The following is a 20346-nucleotide window of genomic DNA, read 5'->3' as shown; positions in this document are numbered from 1 at the left end:
GTCTGTGGACTCAAATGAGCACGTTCCCCCTTATATGGCAAGCGAATGAGTGCTGCGGTCGAATGTGCATTGCATTACAATACATTGTATACTACCTATAATCACATAAACAATGGAATAAATAACGTAAGTCATAGTCTGATAACATAACTACTCTTGAAACAAATAAAATCCAGATTTTAATGCTATCTCACTTGTTGGGAGTTTATGTGTAATAGTGCGTGAATGTGTTGAACTTCCTTCGCACCGTACGTCGCCAACCGTGGAGGTGCGAGATCGTAGCCACTTCAAAGGTGTCAAGCTTGTCAGAGCCATCAGCCATGCTAAGATGTCACGAGATAGAATAAAGTAAAAACGTGGCAATTTAATCTTACATATTACTCAACATGCCTACACATTATTGGATTAGCCTGAATGTCGTTAAGTATTTTTTTTTTATTTCGATTTAAAGCTTTCGTGACTGCAGGGATTCATCTTCTTGGTTCTTTCGGTAAAGTCACGTAGAAGGGAAATAATAAAATATACAACATAATAAAATGCAATTCTCACGACGTTTCGGCCACAACGCAAGCAGCCGTCCTCAGGTGAAGAACAGATTCGGACGCTGTCTTTCCGACAGATCTGTTCTTCACCTGAGGACGGCTGCTTGCGTTGTGGCCGAAAAGTCGTGAAAATTATATTATGTTTTATTTTTATTATTTTATTATTTCCCTTCTACGTGACTTTACCGAAAGAACCAAGATTTTGTTTTACTGTTATGTCCTCGAATCCATGTTCCGCAATGTAATTCCAAGCGTGTGTCTCTCCATGCTTTGCGCACTTTTCAGTTGATTTACGTAAACGAACGTGGGCATCATTCAAGCTGTTAAAGAAAGCTACAACTTCACACATCCAATACCAAATGCCTGAAAGAGAAAAAATAGGCGACGTTTCAGCCAAATGCCGTTTTTTGTGCCACAGCCAGTGGCCGTGAGAAAGACTCGTCGCCTAAAACTGAAAACTGACGCTCCCATGGTCAAGGATTATAACGGAGTGAAAGCCAACGAATGGAACTCGTCCTCGGACATCCATCGCTGAGACGGAGCGATGGACTCGGTTCCTGTGTGGTCGGATTGTTGGGTGGATTCGTTGTATCGCAGGATCGTGAGAGGAAGCAGCGGTTGATCTCAAGGAGCATAAACCATCACCTCCACTCCGGTCCATCGCAGTGGTTTATGGCTAAGCCATCGAACAAAGACTTTCATTTGCTTCGTGCGCTTTCAGATGCGCTTCTGTGGCCATCTGGAACGCTCTTCTGAAAAAAAGGAAGTCACCGGAGCTATGAACTTTTAAATAATCTGAATTGAAAACTAATTTCTTTGGAACTGCTTTTTGTGTTTAGTTTGTTGTCCTTGCCCGCACCTCCGATTAGTATGGTTGGCTACCTACGGTGCGAAAACACATTCCTGCGGAGGGAGCTGGTAGGAACGTTGGGTTGCTCGGTCAGTGGCCATGTTCAACGGCGGCGTGGTGTATTCCGCAAATATGCCCGACTGTGAGGGCGGGCACAAGCCGGCGTGAGTAGGTTAAACGTTGAGTTTTATAAGAGCACCACGGGGTGACCAGCCCCTCCCCACCCAGCCCCACCCCTCCCACCCCCACCCTGCCCCTCCCTTCCCACCCTCCCCTCCCCACCCAGCCCCTCCCTGCACGACGGACACAATAATCCCTGTGGGCTGGTGTCACCAGGAGGTTCCTACTAGTATAAATTCAACAAACGTAGCAATACCCGCCATTCGCCACTAAGTGACGGCGACGTCACCACGGCGCCTCTGCCAGGCCAGGTGCACTTTGAGGCCACGTGAAGTTGTCGAAGGTTCGCTGACAGGTCACAGGACAGACCCATACCTATCAACCCATACGATTTACCCGTATTCTTGTACAGGAAAACTTACTATTCCGATCCATACGGCGTACAGCCGTTTCAATACGGGCACATAAACAGTTTTTGTCTATTTGTGTTCCTCCCTTGTGATGGAACGTTGAGATTTATAAGGGCACGGGGTGACCAATAAGGTCTGAATTAGTCTGTAATACGGCAGGCACTGAAAAGGGGTTGACAGGTATGCAGACCCAGGTGACATTGATTGACTGAGATGGTTGACTGACTCTCAGTCAACATAAACAGAGCTTCATCCAGGAGCGGATTGATCACGGCACACACCGATGAATTACACTATGTTAACACAATTTTGGTCCTGGGTACTAAGTGTTATTTTGATATTGCTTATGCCTAAAAGTATAGAAAATTGCTATTATTCCCCACAAACGTTGCTTTTGTGACCAGGACTTTATGTGAACGAAAGACACAAATGCACGTTTTCTCATTGAAAATAGGTACATTTCAAAATATCACTGTCCTGGTCACAAAAGGAAAGTTAGTGGGGAATAATAGCCACTTTCTATACTTTTGCGGCATAAACAATTAGAAAATAACACTTATTACCCAGGAACAAAACACAATTTTTGTTACAGTGTTTTTACTGGTGTGTGGATCATTAACTTTGCTTTATGTCCAGGAACAAAAACATTTTTGTTCGTGTGATGGGGCCCCCGGTGAGCGACCCACGTGCTCCGCAAACGGCTCCTCCTCCACGTGTTCCTGGGCGGAGCCCGCTACTTCCGCGTTCGCATTTCCCACAACGCATTGGCGGCTCCCGCGCGCGTGACGCGCGGCAATTGGACGCGGGGCGCCGCACGTGACCTCGCCGGGGTTTCCCTCCCCCACCACCAGCCCACGTGGAACGGCGCGCATCAGCACTGGGAAATCTGAGAGCCGTGATCCAGCCTGGGACGAGAGTCTCGTCCTCTTAGCCAGCTGTTTGTTACACGAGGTAAAGGCGGAGCCCTGCAATCGCTTTCTCACCACCACCACCTGCCGTCGGGGGAAGGGGGGGCCTTCGATTAAAGGGAGCTCTCGCTAATTGCTGTACGAGTTCGGAGGGTAATTGAGATACGCTTCGCCAGCTGTATGGTTGCGACGTGCTGTATAACCCACACGTTACCCCACCACCCATTGACGTGTCGATGTGGTGGACGCGTGGACTTGTTGTATATACTGCTGGCTGGGCAGAGGCGGGGTGGAGGGATTCAGGAGCTAACCGGTGACCGCTGCTGCATTTGTAAAATCCCGCGTTTAACGTGGCAACACCGTCAGGACATCATCGCGATATTTCAGACATTTTTTGTTTCATCACACAAAGGTTGCGGTTGTTCGCGAGCTGCTGCTGGTTTTGTTGGTATGCTAAAGATGTGCGGTTTTAACGACTCCGGTGTGTGTTTTATATACAGCAGCACTGTGTAATGCCACGGTGACATGTGACGTGGCCACCCATGGGCTTTACCGTACGCCCCGTATTATAAGACGTACCCTCTCGTTTAAAACCAGAGTTGTCGGCGCGTCTTATAGCGTGAGACCAGATTTACGTAGCTTTATTATTGTCATTGGGCACACACACACATTGTGTGTGTCAGATCACAGCTGTCAAATCACGCCAACGATTTTGAGTCGCGTTTCTCTGCGCTGTCGCGTTGGCAGTAACAATTGTCACGCATTGTAGAGGCTTGGGAATTCTCACTAACTCAGCTGGATTGTTAATTACAATGAATATTACGTTCAAATATCACCCAGACCCATGGAGTAGACCAGTAAGCTGGGGTTCACGCACCCACTGGGGGTGCGAGACATGCCGGATTTAAAATAAAGTAAATAATCTAAACCAATTAAATACGGGCACCTAAGTACAACTACTTTTCATGAAACCTATGTATTTATCAACATCATACATTTATTTACGATGAGAACTAAAAGGGTGCAAGGCCTAAGTGAGGGTTAAGAACAACCGGGGTAGTCAAATGCAGTTTTCAACTTTAATTATCTATTATTGATTTGAAGCTTTCGTGACTGCAGGAATCCATATACTGTACTCTGGTTCTTTCGGTAAAGTCACGTAGGTAGAAAATCAAATAAATCACGACGTTTCGGGCGCAACACAATCGCCCGAAACGTCATTATTTAATTATCCACTTCATCTCTGGGGCCTCTGTCTGCTATGAAGAAGGGTCATTGCTTGAAACGTCGCATATTTAATATTTTACTTTTAAGGCCAGTGTTGACGAATGTGTTGAGTTTTTTGTGTTGCTTTATTATGCTTGTGTGCACCTCTGCCAATCCAGCAGTATCACCGATTAATGTGCTGTATTCTTGTTTATACATAGGTTTAGATATGGAGCAGATAGGAGCGATAGTGCGATAGTTAGTCATCTGAACCGGTCCTGGTGACCACCTTTCAATTCGTTTTCACCAGTTCACACTGAACAGCGAGATGAAGTATGGTCAAACAATCCCCATGACAGACATGGCTTGTGACGGCCTTCAGTGACAGTGCGAGGGGGAGGGAGGGCCTATGTTCGGGACTGAAACGTAACATCTTCATAGGTATATTCTTGGGTCTTTCGGTAAAGTCACGTAGAAGGGAAATAATAAAATAATACAAATATAAAACAATAAAAATTCTCACGACGTTTCGACTGCAACACAAGCAATCATCAGGTGTGAAATCCACAGCAAGATTTTTTTTTCCAATTTTCTTGCTGTGGATTTCACAGAATTTGTATTGTTTTATATTTGTATTATTTTATTATTTCCCTTCTACGTGACTTTACCGAAAGAACCAAGAATATGAATCCCTGCAGTCACGAAAGCTTTAAATCAAAATCTTTATAGGTATTCTTGGTTCTTTCGGTAAAGTCACGTAGAAGGGAAATAATAAAATAGGTCTGCTGATTGGTACTACAGTAGCATATATGTAAATTGAATTAAGCATAACTCCAATCTGTCTACAAATAAGACATTATTTTTTCCTCCATCCAATTGGCGTTCCAGACCAATATATAAAAACCCTGCGGCATTTGTTTCAGCAAGCAGAATCTCAACCAGTGTCGAGCATCTGGGTATCAGCATAGTAAGATGTGTGAAACTAATTCTGCTATTTCCCAGTTATTGGCAAGAGCACTCCATATAAAATGTGGGACTTTGTTCAACACAAAGAGTCTGTGTGCTTTATACCTCTAGTAGGGGGGGTGGGTGAGGTGGAACTCGGCTGACTGACAGTGTTGCCATGAGGCCAAGGGAGGAAGAGTGAAGTTCGGCAAGTAATTATATCGGAGTAAAGTGTAAATGACTTGCTACTTGGTTAGACTGTATGCTGAGAAAACTGTGGTCTTGTTAAGCCATATTTGTACGGACAAAATTCACAATGGTACACGCTAATAATTCTAGATTTGAAGCTTTCGTGACTGCAAGGAATCATACTCTTAGGTTTTTTCGGTAAAGTCACGTAGGTAAAAAATAAAATTAAAATTAATAAAAGTAATAATAAAAAATAAAATAATAAATCACGACGTTTCGGAGGCAACACAAGCTTCCGTCTTCAGGTGGAACAGTCACAGCACGATTGCTGTATCAAGTAAAGAGAAATCCCAAGAGACCCGACCTTGTGTATATATATACTGGTTGAGGGGGGCAGGAGCCACGGTAGGCCCCTGGAGATACTTTACGTAAAGTTTCAGATTACATAAAGTAAACCTCCAAGTGGGGAGGAGTACATTCATTTTTATTAGAGAAAGGATATTACTTTAACTACTATTCTTTATAGTTTGTATTTGTATGTTGCCATTATGAATATTCTGTAGTATATGTTAACACCTGAATAAGAAAAACAGGCAATTACATATTCATAACGGCAATATGCAAATATTAAACATGCTCATGTCTTACCTCACTCATATTGCACTGACATAACCGCACACTAGTTAGAAATATATTCTCACATAATGACATACTAAGGATTGACAAACCAGCAAGATTGCAGTGGGTCTTCAAACGTGTTTGCTATTAAATATACCAGAGCGTTCAAAATTCAGCTATTTCCTATTTAGACAGTGTTTAAAAATAACTGAACTATTTAACATTGAGCTTGCAAAAATCTAAAATTGCTTTAATTATTTGCACACCTTGAGTAATGGCCTCTGTTGTAAGTATTGGCCTTATTAATGCTTTGATGTTGGAATGCCTCCTTTAATAAGGGGTGCCTGAAACACCGCACAACAAAAACAGTGTCGCAAAGAAAACACACCGCCTCGCAAACCGTGCGGCACGTGCGTTTCAACGCAAATTAATGCTCGTTTTATTTTCTTTTTTTTGCAAGGACACTAAATGAGCCGTGATGAATGCCAGACGGAGACATGGGCCCAGCAGCACCGATCAGGGCATCTACTTGGGGCCCAAGCAGATGTTCTCGCACTCCGCCCCAGCGGCCTCCGTCCCAGGCACCTTTGACCCGGCCAGATCGTCACTGGAATCGGCACCCCCGCAGGCTGTACCCACGTCGCAGAGCCAGCTTGGCCCGCCGGCCATGGGCGCGTCGTCGGGCCAGGACCGGACTTCGGAATTCTTGGCAGCCTGCAAGTCCATGAAGGGCAGACATGTGAGCGAGCAGACATTGCCTGGCGCTGCAAGGAATATACACAATCCTAAAACCAGCCAGTGGATTGAAAAAGGACAGTATGTGTATATTGGCGGTGATGGGACATGCCTGTACTCCAGCACTGTGGAGGAGAGGGTTGATGGATCACACAAATGTTCTGAAACACCCTTCGCTAGGGTGCGAAGGGGCTATACCCTGCCTTGCCAGGAGAACACAGTACAACAAAAATGTGAACTCCACCTCTTCCATCTATATGGGATAGAGTGTAGCCCCGTCGCACATGTGGGTTTTACCCGGGTGCTCCAGTTTCCTCGTATGTAAACACTCATTATTTGGCAAATAACTCCTTAATATATAGAGGACAGCAGAGCTTGGGCAATTACTGGTGGCGGCTCACTACCTGGCTGCTTTCCAGCTTGTCCGTGGTTCCTCGCACCCCTGAGTCGTTCCCTCTCTTCGAGAGTTAGCGAATACTGCACGCTACAAGTTGAAATTATTAATATTGTTGTAAGCTTAAGAATTAACTTTTATTTATTAATCAATGGAAGGTAACATTGCCAGAAGGTTACATGCCTACTAGGCAGTATGTTCCAGGCTATCTGGCACGAGTTTGGAGGCTTCATTAATGAGAAGCAAGACTTTGAGATCAGGGATATATTTATAGGACTTACGTCATAGCACTGTGAAATTATTCCCATATGTTTTAACACAATAATGTAGCAACGTTGCACTATAACAGTGCCTGACTAGAGGTATAAAAATGTGTTTTTCATGAACAAAGCGTCAAACCCATGCCAACCTTTATATGTATTTGCAAGATTATAGCTATTTTCTTTTGGTTTGAGATGTGGTAGTGTCAAATCAAAGTAAATGGACTATGGTACCGCCCAATTCACTCCTCCCCATAAACTAAAAGGAAATGAGACATACTTGGAGGCGGTATGGGACCATTTCCTTAACAGCCCACTCAACCTACCCCCGCACACCCCGGAAGCTTCTCTAGGAGGATGGAAAGAGACTGAATTAGGAGAAAGGAGGTGAACGGCTCCCGAATAGACTGACAAGAATCCGAGGGAGAGGACAGAGGGAAAATTATTATGAATGACGTCACCTAGACCCCCTCCACCTTGCAGCCAGTCCTGGAACCTGCGCTCCTTTTTTTCTCTCCAGTTGCCTACTCCACTCCCCTCCTCCCACTTAACCAGAAATTGTTCCTCCTTCATGCGAATACTTACCCTAGAGAGGTCACAAGGCACAGATCACCCTCCCCCTACCGAGTATTGGACCCATGTGCAATGGGTCCAATAAATAAAAAAGTAAATGGGCTTGGGCAGGGTATGCTTGAAGGAATGATGGCAGATTGTCCAGAATAAAGAGAGATTGGCAGCCAGGGAAGAGAACGCATCTGAGAAGGCATCCACTGATATGACGCAAATAGAATCAGCTCTTGCGCAGGTGTTAGGTGGACATAATAGGATCGGGAGAGAGAGGGTGGTATAGTGCAGAGGCCTTCATCCAGCAGTGAATTGACGATGGCTGATGGCCATGATAGCATGCAATTGTAGCCACATCTCAAGAGGTTGCACAGAAACAATGGCCGTTTTTATTTTGTAGATAAAACCTCGTTTCGTGGTATTGTCTGCCTTAAAAATCCAGTATCTTCATACCCAAGACAGTGTTTGGGAGTGCACATCATTGTTGGCCGTCCAAATCCAGTGGTGGAAATTCCACATTTCTATGGCGAAGTGACCACTTTCTGCAAATGATAACCAACGTTGACTCCCCATGACACAATGTAAATTGTATTAACCCAGAGGGATGAGGGGTTAAGTTGCCTGGGATTTGAATTACAGGATTCTGATCGAATCAGAACTGAAGTCACGGTGGCTTGCAGGTCGATGGAGAAAAAAAGGTTTCCCATGTCATCAATAACAAATGCTGGCTCATCAATTGCAATTCCAAGTGTGTATACACTGAAGTGTTTAGTAATGAATATGGTGGTAAATGCTTCCCAGCCTGTGCCTCTAAACTGCTGACAGTGCAAGCCCTGAAAGTACACGCTTTCATTAAAATTGGCAAAATCCTTATGTTTGTGGTGGCAAGAGTTGCTTTCTTGATCCTCAGTTTACCCATACCAAGCACAATGTCTACAGACTGGGATTTGCATAATAAGCATCATGGCTTGTCAGTAATTGCCACATATTTAACATCCACGGGAGTGTTGGTGCAGTGGTTAGCGCACCGTGCTTATGAATCCGAGTTTAATTCCTGGCCATGGATAACATCAGTGGTGTCATGCCCTGCCACCCCGCATCTTCGTCATCCCATGCTCACCACTATGGTGAAGTATGGTTACGACTATATCAGACGTGGAGGTTGTTTAGATTCCAAGAACACAGGATGAGATGTTACTATCCTTTGTGCATGAACTCTTGGAAGTGCTTGCACAAAGGATAGTAACATCTCATCCTGTGTTCTTGGAATCTAAACAACCTCCACGTCTGATATGGTGTGGGAGGCCCTTCATAGAGAAGTCTGTTGATAAAGGACTCATTTTTTTATATCATAACTAAAATTAATATTTCTTGACTTAAAGCTTTCGTGACTGCATGAATTCATATTCTTTGGGTCTTTCGGTAAAGCCACGTAAGAATATAAAATTAATCTTGCAAGTGTTTTCTTTTGCAGAACGGAGCTTATGTTGACGGTCAGAACAACAGAACTTTAAGACAGATGAGCGAATTCAGCTTAATGGCCAAGTAAGTTGGGACAGCTATGAGTAAATTGTTACTTTAAGCTGAATTCGCACTTAAATATTATGCAGCTGACTGCAATAAAATACATTGCACACCTATTGTAGCACATACACCGAGTGATCTCATGTTAAAGAAACAGCACCATGAGAACAAACACACCTGCTCGTTTGCTTGCAGATTTATTATTTGTTAAAATTACTGTTTTTGTTGGAATTTTGACAATTTAGTGAACGGATTTAATTCGGCCATCGTGGCTTTTCTGCTTGCACAGACGCGCAGAAACTAACTTGATTAAAAACTAATTGCATTTAAGTACAGCGGGAGTTGTTAACTTGGATTGAATTCATCTGCAGTGTGCAGTCTATCCGTTATGGAGGCAAGCAATTTGAATTGGCTGCAACAGCAAAGCAAACACATTAATTGTTATTAATCTCGTTTTAGAAGCTTGGCAGTGGGAGGATGAAGCCAAAAAGCACAAGCAAAGCACTAATTACTGCTGCCCTTTCTCCCAGGCGAATTGGAAGGGACTTGAGCAACACATTTGGCAAGCTGGAAAAACTGACGTTTTGTAAGTCTGGCATGTGGCCCTCATTTTGTGATGGCACCGAGACAGGAATGTACCGTTGGATGCATCACCAATGTGTTCACTTATGAGAGGCATGGGTCCATTCTGCATTCATGACCCCGAGCATTAACACCTGCAACCAATTCTGTTTGTTCATCCATCATCCGTCGCACATTCCATGTCTGGTAAAGATGAGGCTCTTATTTTTGTATAATTCCTGCTCGTACCCTTCCCAAAGAATATGGCAGTTTTTGCTTTAAGTGTAAATATTATGATAATTAAGAGGATGGCGTAAAATGTTACTGCGTGCTCAATCACAATGCAAAACAATGGAATGCATAAGCAGAGCATTGCAGTATATATATTTGGAATTGGCATGCAGCAGATCCAATTCAGCTTCACAAACATTGGCACTTTCCGCCGTGCAATCAAACTGATGGAATTAGGAGACGGGGAAAAAAGAAAGAGACCCGATGTAACATTCTGGAATTCAAACAAACGGATTCCGCAGACTCGGACTGCCAACGTTGCCACGCTAAAAGCCACGGTGACGTTCCTGCCTCCATTGGGATTGCCCACCCCACCCGCGCCGCGTCAGCCGCTGTGGTGTTGGACGAGTGGCAGCCTTCCGTAATGGGTCTTGGCAGCAATGTTTGTGCCAGGCATCCCTGCGGTGTTTTTTTTTACGAGGCGTTACGGGCCGCTAAGCAGTGTGCTTTTTGGGCACATTTGACGTGTGGGGTTGCTGAGGTTATTGGAATACATGGCACAAATTACCCCCCCAAGCTAACTCGCTCTTATTACCGTTTTTTTATTCCAATATTCTCCAGAATAACACACTTTTATTCCTCCCCAATATTTTAAAAGAAAAGTTAGGGAATGCACCTTGCAATCCGCAGAATGCATTTATTCCGGAAGACATGTTTTAGTCTAGATGTTCGGAGCTTATTTTCCTTAAGATGGTTCTCCATAGCAGCTTTACAGAATAGTCTTGAATACATCATATTTTCTTATTTTTATAGAAGTGCAGTCATAATCATCTTACTCAAGACGGCGCTCCATAACACCATTATTAAACAAACGAGTGGGGTGCCTTTTACTTTCCGGATTGCCTTAAGAGAATGTAAATAGTTGCCAAGTAGTGATATCTGCCTACTTAATAAGTGCACAGGCTCCGAATTATGTACATTAAAACAAACCTGACGAAAGTAATTGTACACATTAATCTCAACAATGGCTTTGGATATTTTTGATGTTCATATTTACAAAGCTCTGTATTTGTTTAACGGATGTGTTAAATGGCTCTCATTTTTCAACACTGTAATAGCTTATACATTGTCCATTAAATGAACAAGACAGTCGATGCTGCATTCACCTCATTTAAACTTTCATTGCGTGTTGAGAGATTAAATCGGAATAATATTGCAACAGATGTATGCAGTATGATTACGATGATATGCAAATGAGTTCTGACTGATGGTAAAATTAACAAAATACACCCCCTCCCCCGAAAATAAGTCCCCGCTGATCTTATTATATAGTCAGAATAAATTAAAATAGAATACATAATTAAATTACGTATGACACAATGGGTGTACCGACAGAGACCCGGGTTCAACATCCAGCTACGGTTAACATCAGTGACGAGTGATATCTGAATGGATCCTGGGGATTACACCCTTCACCGAACTCACAAATATCAGTATGGTGAGGTACGGTCAAACAACCCCCATTAACGACATGGAGTGAAGATCCCTTAATTCTGTAGTGAATCGACAAAGGGCTGTAATGTTTGTTTTTTCTCATCACACAAAGGCTCGCTCAAGAGGCAATGGACTGCCGTGGTTTCGAGTTGCAGTTAAAGGACAAAACAAACCCAGCTCGTGTAGTTACGCACCTCACCTGTGCCAGGCTGCCTGCCATGACTTTGAAGCATTGGTAATGAGATCAAGCTGGCACAGCAGTCTATTAAGCAGACATTTTAGTTTGACGATTTGATCACACGAAGAAATGCGTGCGTGTGTTTGTGTATATAAACGTGCAAAAGGACCAGCACATGTTATAACGCAAGTGCACTAATCATATTGCCATGCCAAGTGTTATTTTGCCTTGTCTGATCTAGACACTGTGTTATTAATAAGCTATGTGGCAATTTTTATGTGAATTTGTACATGGTTTTAAGTGTTTGTGAAAATGTGTGAGGTGTCCTTGATGGTTCAATGTAATTTTTCTCAAGATAGCAATAAGTGCTGAGGGTAGCATTATCCACTTAACCTCTAACCGTAAACCATAGACACGCTTTAGCCAAGCAAATAAAGAAGATGCATTCTGTCACTGTCGTGTTGGCTATTGCAGTGACGAAAAATATGTCACTTCAAGATGAGAAATCTGGAGAGATTGGGGAACTCACCTACATCATCAAACAGGTAAAACCTGATTTTTACATTTGAATTATAGAAGGCTTACTCGAACGTATGTCAAATAAATGTAACGAGCTTTTTTACCCATCCAAGGACGGGTGTATATTGCAGTCAATCTGAAATATTCAATAGAAAAATTATTTCAGCTCATGATTATTAATGAGGGGGGGGGGTTGCCCCATGTGGAGTGACGTCACCCCCTCATGGTTATTGTGGAGGGGTGCAGCATGTGGAGTGACGTCACCCACTCATGATTATTAATGAGGGGAGGGGTGCAGCATGTGGAGTGACGTCACCCACTCATGATTATTAATGAGGGGAGGGGTGCGGCATGTGGAGTGACGTCACCCACTCATGATTATTAATGAGGGGAGGGGTGCGGCATGTGGAGTGACGTCACCCGCTCATGATTATTAATGAGGGGAGGGGTGCGGCATGTGGAGTGACGTCACCCACTTATGATTATTAATGAGGGGAGGGGTGCGGCATGTGGAGTGACGTCACCCACTTATGATTATTAATGAGGGGAGGGGTGCAGCATGTGGAGTGACGTCACCCACTTATGATTATTAATGAGGGGAGGGGTGCAGCATGTGGAGTGACGTCACCCACTCATGATTATTAATGAGGGGAGGGGTGCAGCATGTGGAGTGACGTCACCCACTCATGATTATTAATGAGGGGAGGGGTGCGGCATGTGGAGTGACGTCACCCACTCATGATTATTAATGAGGGGAGGGGTGCGGCATGTGGAGTGACGTCACCCGCTCATGATTATTAATGAGGGGAGGGGTGCGGCATGTGGAGTGACGTCACCCACTTATGATTATTAATGAGGGGAGGGGTGCGGCATGTGGAGTGACGTCACCCGCTCATGATTATTAATGAGGGGAGGGGTGCGGCATGTGGAGTGCGCGACCTTGTGCGTGAGTAAATTTCCACGCGCGCGTGAATATTAATTAAAGGGGGGGTTGGCTCTTTTGCAGTGACGTCACGCACGGATGTAGCACTGTGCTGCGTAGATTTATTTTTTACCGTCACTTTTTGTAAAGAAACGTCATAACTTGAAGCGACTTTGCGTAATACATTATTTAATTCAGCTAGATCTTCTGCGTTAGTGTAAAAATCCACCCACTCATGAATATTAATGAGGGAGGTGGGCCTCGTGGAGTGACGTCACGCGGGGGACGGACAGACATTTCTGGGTGATTATAGTAGGTAATGCACAAAAACAATATCAGTCTAATCAGCTTTTTTTCGTCCACACGGTACTTTTTAAAATAGTATTTATGGATGTATATGCAACTGTTTAACAATTCAAAGCTCAGTTCTGTTCAACAGCTGAGCCTCACTCCTAGCTGACTTCTGATAGCTCAGTAAGCACCCGCCATGCAAAATTCCTCTCTGCCTTGCAGGACATAAACAGCCTGAACAAGCAGATCGCACAACTGCAGGCATTCGTGAGGAGCCGCGGTGCTCAGAATGGACGGCATGCCCAGTCTCACGCCAGCACGGTGGTCGTGGCACTGCAGGTAAGACAACGTGGCACCCGTTAGGGTCAGAGTGACTCATTGTAACAAGCTCCCGGCTATGGTCATAGCCTGGCATGGATGGAAGAAGGCTTGGCAGGCACCAAATCACGTTTTTCACCAGTTCATGAAATGAACAAATGTCACTGTGGTGTGTGTTGTGTAACTTTTAGGTGTTTTTTTTTTTCTGGGCCTTTTTTTAGTCTCGACTTGCTGGCATGTCAAATGAATTCAAATCGGTTCTGGAAGTTAGAACGGAGGTGAGCATTGAATGGATTGCTTTCTGTGATATTTCACGTGACATTTGATTATGGCAATGTATGATTTGAAAACAAAAAATGGTACGATTTGCTGATTTTCTGTCAAAACTCCATGTTGTCTTTAGAGCTTGAGGCAGATGCAGAGGAGGAAGGAGCAGTTTTCCCAGAGTTCCTCAATGGGCGTTCCATTCACGCCCGTGACAGGACATGGTATGCCTCACCTCCAAGCCACACACCGCACACCAGCAGCCCCTTCTGACTTTTAATTTGTATTTTTTATTAACTTTACCAGATAAGGCCCACTTGAGCTGTTGAGCTCTTTTTCAGAAGTGACCTTGCCACAAATGATAGCTCAACGAAGTGGCTTGTCACGTGGACATTTAATATTTTTATACTCCTAAATGCGTGATGTTGATTTTGAATGTGGATGGAAAACCCAGAGGACCCGGATTTGCGTTTTCCAAGAGTACTGTAACCATGTTCGCTGGATTATAGGACAAACTTTTTCCCCCCTTTAATTTAAAGTACAAGTTGTGGGCATGTCTCAGAATCCGATATGTGCTATGTGTGTGTGTGATCATACTTTCATAATTTAAACACCGGGCACAAGTTTGGGGTGGGATACGTCCCATTTTCTGGAGCATCTGAATATGGACAACATGTTTTATATATATTTATTTGCAGCTCGTTAATGATGTCCTCCAATTATATTTCTCACCATATGGTGAAGAGGCTGTTTGCGTGGTATGCTATAAATAATGAGTTCCGTGTGCAAGTGTGCAACAATTATGTTTACAGCCTTCCAACTCCACCTGGTGCCAGACTTATGCAATCAATGTACTCCGTTTCAGCATAAATGCCTGAAGCTTACGAAACACGGCATGATCTTGTACCTTAGATAACACTGCTTATATGAATGCAAACTGCCGTGTTGTTGCAACAATTTAAATAGCCCGCAACACCGAATAAATAAAGCTGCGCGTAGCACAACTGTTAAAACATTTTTTTTACGTATTTTGCTGCGTATGCTACAAATGCTCCGATTGGCTGGATGGGTGCACATGGCTGTCAACGCACAGCCTACCCAGCATGGCTATCAAATTAATTAATTCATGCATTTTACAGGATGTAGCTGTCTAATACAAAAAAAGCTGGATAAATCCATCAGAGGTCACCAGCTTGATTCATTCAATCTCCCTCTGCGGCAGTTGAAACAGTGGTGCAAATGTATGAAAGCCACCCGCCTCTGCCCACCCACCACAATTAGTCAATCGGCAGGTCATGTGTTGTGGGCTAAAGTATGGGCACTCCCACCTCTTTGAACATGTCTGGCCAGCGTGGAGCAGTATGCCAAATACCATCTCTCTCGAAAGCTCCCTCTAACGGAGGGCACTTACGACAGAAGTGGTAATGAGCAAGCAATTGATTTCAGGGCTGCGCCCTTAAGCAATTCAATGGATCCCCAGTTGAAGCTTTGCGCAGAGGTCCTTGCGTGCGCCGTGGATTAGTGACGAGGCAGTGCCGTGACCCCGCGTGCGTTCGCATCGGCGCACAGGCCTGGCTGCGATGCAGGACGACGGCTCGCTCGGGGGACAAGTCTCTATCGACATGGACACGCAGAGATCCCCACAGGCACAACTCTTGGCAAAACAGGTCCGTCAGCCACGTTCACACACACGTGCGCAATTCTTCACCGTTGTTTCAAAGCTATGCAACATGCCTTGAGTGTGTTATCATTGCTAATCCTCACTGTATGAATGTTGAACTTCTTTCGCACTGTACGTATCCAACCATGCTAATCGGTTGGCTACGTGTGGTCTGGAAACGTTCATAGGAGAGCTCATCTCACGTAACGATGTATTTATTGAGTATAATTCGAGTATTCAGTGGGAGGCTATTCAGTCTTTAACTCCCGCATTCTGGAACTCACTTCCCCCAGCAATCCGTGCTGTAGACTCCCTGTTCTAGGTCAGGATCAAGACCTTTTTTTCCATGCCTTTGATTTTCTGCATCTCTCTTCATATACAAGGTTGTGAGATGTGTTCGCATTTAGACGCTGTAATACATTCAAATTGTGTTATATTTTAAAAAGCGACTTGTGCCAACAGTACAAGTTTTCAATTCACAGGTTTATTTTTTGTTGTGCGTATTGCATATCAAAAGTGCTGAAATCAGCGTTCTAAACTTTTTTGGCGATATCATTTTGCGATCTGGATTTTCGCAATTCAACCCCATGTCTGAAGATTTTTTCAAAAAACAATTTGTATATTTTTTTTCAGTCAAATTTCCCTTGCAATTTACAGTGTCTTGAGCAGAATAATAGAGCTCGACAAAAACATATCTTTCCCTTATTGTGCACGCATTAACGAGTGCCTGTTTTGTCCAGGAGTCGTACATACAGGAGCGAACAGATGCTATGAGTGCCATTCAGTCGACCATTGTGGAGCTGGGATCCATTTTCCAGCAGCTCGCCCACATGGTCACTGAACAGGAGGAGACGATACAACGGTCAGTGGATTCACACAGCGTCTAATCACGTGGGTGCGGGGGGGTCTCAGCACGTTAGGAATTGTTTTTCAAAATAGTAATCATCTTGTAATTTATCCAGAAAAGCTTCACCGAGTCTCAATACTTATATGTATGGATGTGGAACTTATTTTGCACCGTGATAGCTTAACGAAGTGGCTTATCACGTGGAGATTTCTAGCAGCCAAATACTCTAAACGCATGACGTTGATTCTAAATGTGGAGGGAAAAACCAGAGAACCCGGAGAAAAATCCACACAACCTCCGGGAAAACATGCACTACAAATATATAGGCATCAGGGTCGGAATTGAACCCACGACCTCCTGTATACGCTTGCTTCCAAAGTTCTGGGTCGCAGGCGAGGATCACGGCACGCAAGAACATTCTGTGCTAAGCGGACAAGTCTTTGAACATGTGCAGCCCTTTGTGGATCCATCGCTGGATGAAGGCATCTCCATGCCATGTGAACCATGGAGGTCATTTGGCCATACCTCACAACACTGATCAGTGTGGGGTTTGTTCTGTGCAGCCCGCCGTGCACCTGCACAGCCTATAACACAACCTGCAGCGCCTGGTGAGAACCCATCCTAGGGCTATTCAGGCTCAACCATGCCCGGCATGAGGTTTGACGAGGTCGGAAACATCTTGGGCGATTTTGTCATAGGCCGAGCATCTTTGTGCACGTACTTTTACATTTAAAGCAGTGCATTTGAAGCATGTGTCGAGTATTTTTGATACTTAAGAGTCTAGCAGTTGCACACAGTTGAACATTTTGGGAAAAACTGATTTAGCAATCCTAAAACTGAATATATATGTTCTCTTGACTATTGTGTAGGTTATTTTGCAGTTGTACAGTGTAGCTCTCCGATGTGCTTTAGGGTTGTGCCGCGTGTTGTTCGGCAATAATGCCCCAATATTTTACTCCCATGTGCTGGGAGCTGAAGTTACAAACGAAGAGGAAGCTCCCAGCATGTGGGGAGAATGTCAACAACCTGCTGAACAACACCCGGCATATCACCAGAAACACATCGTAAAGTTCGCTCTTTGTTTACCCCGGTTGGCGAAATGAGCACTGCAGGCATTTGCATAATAAGAATCACAATTAAGATGTTCGTGTTTTTGGGATCATTAGACAATTGGTTCGGAGTAATTTGAGCGCAATTTAATCTGTAGTGTTGTTTGGACCTGACGAGTCAATTCTTATTTACTCTGATGTTGTTTTATTGGTTTTGCTTAATAATGATTTTCGTGAGTTTTCTCATTCAACTGGCGTGTGTCCCTTCTCAGCATTGACTCGAGCATAGAGGACACACAACTGAACGTGGAAGGCGCCCACACTGAGATTCTCAAGTATTTTCGCTCCGTTTCCTCCAACCGATGGCTCATGATTAAGCTCTTCGCCATCCTCATCCTAATTTTCATCATCGTCGCGATGTTCTTGGGCTAGTGGGCGACCTCGCACGACTGTGTACTGCGAGCGGCGACTACGCGTCGGTGAAGATAAATAAAACAGATTCGCCTCGGCGTCCAGGCGTACGGGATGCTTCGTGGCTCCACGTGCCTGTCTTTGCGAGTACCTGCGAACGAGCAATAACGAAGCCACCAGCACAGACTTCTCCATGCCTGCGATGGCAGGACACGTACGCAATCGATCGCGTCCGTGTTGCCAAGCCCTCGACAACAATGAACACAGAACTGCTTTTTGTATTTAAGTTGCCCTTCCCCCACACCTCCGACTAGGACGGTTGGCTAGGTACGGTGCGAAAGAAGTTCAGCCAACATACAACAGTCCCAATGCATCCCCACTTCGTGCCGCGCTCAACGGTTTTACGGAAGCAGGATCGCGGAGGGCAGCTCACCATGGAGGATGAAAAATCTCCAGCAGGTTTTTAGTTGTGCCACCATTAAGTTTGTAATGTTGATGCCTACTCAAACTGCTGCACGTCTTGATCAATTGCACAGGAAGTACTAACCTCTTCTTAGCTATTCTTGCCCATTGATGCGTTCCACAATGCAAAGGTGGTAAGTGTTTGTTCACGATATAAAAGAATCAACAAGTTCGTTTTTTGCAAAAGAGCCCTATTGTGGTTACACCTATACATTCAAGCTTTACGTCGGCACACCACAACATCCAGGCTGGGCTGAATATCCACCGATTAAAAATAAATACGTCGTTAATTACTGGTTTAAATGTGAACTGAATAGAATCGATTTTTGGATTATCAAGCTGTACTTACTGACTCGTGCAAATGTTGCAATAAAAGATGAATATCATGCATTACCACCCACCTGACTGTAAAATTGCTCCGTACCATTCCAATAAAACCCCATAGCTGCCCATGCACCATACTGCCGTCAATTGCATTTCGTGTGTCCCCCGAAGCAATGAATGTGTGCCATGAAGCGCCGATAAAAAAAGGACTGCACTGTTGGGTGCACTTGCTGGGCACTGATGTCACAATCAGAATTTAGATTCATCCTCAGCTGTGCCTCAGTTGTATAATTCAGATTGTTCAGCTCTCTGTCAGACGTGACGATCCACTCCTGCCTTGTCCACACGTCAAGTCAATTGTCCCGATTTAGCATCGCCATTCGATTCGAGAATCCATTTATTTTTTGTTTCGTTTTTACAGTTTCTTGTTTGTTAGGTCGTATCTGCTTCATGATTTAAAAGGAAATATTTGCATAAAATGCACGTGAATTGTAAGTAATCAATTACAATGCGCACGATTTGAAGCATCAAATGTGAGCGCAGTAATTTATAGTTTTATCGATTTATTGTAAAAAGCCTGCTCCGTAGTGTTTCATCCTTAACTTTTGTTGTCATTCCCAAGGACCAAGTATTCTTGAATAACTCAATGACACGGTGTTTCACAGCTCACTGAGATGGACTAATATTTGTATCACTCTTGTGCAAGGCTTTTAAACACGATGTAAGCTGCGATTTGTCTTGCAGTCATGTAGTGGCAGTTGTTACTGGTAGGAACCCACTGGTTCCACCAGCTCAGGGGATTATTGTATCCATCCGTCGTACAGAGAGGGGCTGGGTGGGGAGGGAGGGGCTGGTTGTGGAGGGGAGGGTGGGGAGTGGGAGAGGTGGGGCTGGGTGGGGAGGGGCTGGTCACCCCGTGGTGCCCTTATAAAACTCAACGTTTAACCAACTCACGCCGGCTTGTGCCCGCCCTCACAGTCGGCCATATTTGTGGAATACACCACGCCGCCGTTGACCCTGGCCATTGACCGAGCAACCCAACGTTCCTACCAGCTCCCTCCGCAGGAATGTGTTAACTCACTTGTTGGCTACATGTATCCACCTAGGTATTTTTTTAACAGTCGTTCATTACTTGCACGATAACATCAAAAGTAGACGTCTTGGGATGGACGCCACCTGTAAGACATTAGGCCCCTCTTGGTTTCATGAACTGTCACAGTTAAGAGGTCGTGATTATATTTAAGAATTACATTTTTTTACATTGTGATACATTGCAGTGCCTTTAGTGCCTACAGAGGTCACGTGAACAAACCACACTCGTCAAGCACATTAAAAATCATGTTCTTACTGGCGCCGTTGAATGCAGGGATGATTGAGCGTAAGAATCCATTGTAATGAAACCGAATGTTAAACCCATTTAATTAATTGTATAATATATATTTTAAATACTATTTGCGTGTATCTCCAGTTGTATCCTGATTTTGCTATCAACGTCGTTTTCTGAGAAGTAACATCCAGTCATAACTTGGAGAGCCAGATTGAATGAGGTT

The 20346-nt window shown here is 44.3% G+C and overlaps 1 protein-coding gene across 3 annotated transcripts; it reads left to right on the top strand.

Moving 5' to 3' along the window:
• Nucleotides 1-2792: 2792 nt before the first annotated feature.
• Nucleotides 2793-19616, top strand: LOC144937109 (syntaxin-5-like). 3 transcript variants are annotated; one of them, XM_078864384.1, is made up of 11 exons: nt 2793-2873; nt 6249-6527; nt 9216-9286; nt 9796-9851; nt 12204-12274; nt 13684-13800; nt 14001-14057; nt 14183-14267; nt 15613-15710; nt 16444-16565; nt 17872-19616. In XM_078864384.1, exons 2-11 carry the CDS (start codon nt 6267-6269, stop codon nt 18029-18031), a joined length of 1098 nt encoding a protein of 365 aa, XP_078720510.1. In that variant the 5' UTR covers nt 2793-2873; nt 6249-6266; the 3' UTR covers nt 18032-19616. The 3 variants fall into 3 exon arrangements, with proteins under 3 accessions (XP_078720510.1, XP_078720511.1, XP_078720512.1); XM_078864385.1 differs by having other exon boundaries at nt 2801-2968; XM_078864386.1 differs by lacking the exon at nt 2793-2873 and adding an exon at nt 2927-2983.
• Nucleotides 19617-20346: the final 730 nt, after the last annotated feature.

This window comes from Lampetra fluviatilis, chromosome 18 (assembly GCF_964198595.1).
Source record: "Lampetra fluviatilis chromosome 18, kcLamFluv1.1, whole genome shotgun sequence".
Lineage (NCBI taxonomy): Eukaryota > Metazoa > Chordata > Hyperoartia > Petromyzontiformes > Petromyzontidae > Lampetra > Lampetra fluviatilis.
Note: the sequence above shows the minus strand (reverse complement) of the source record. Positions and strands in the feature narration are given on the sequence as shown.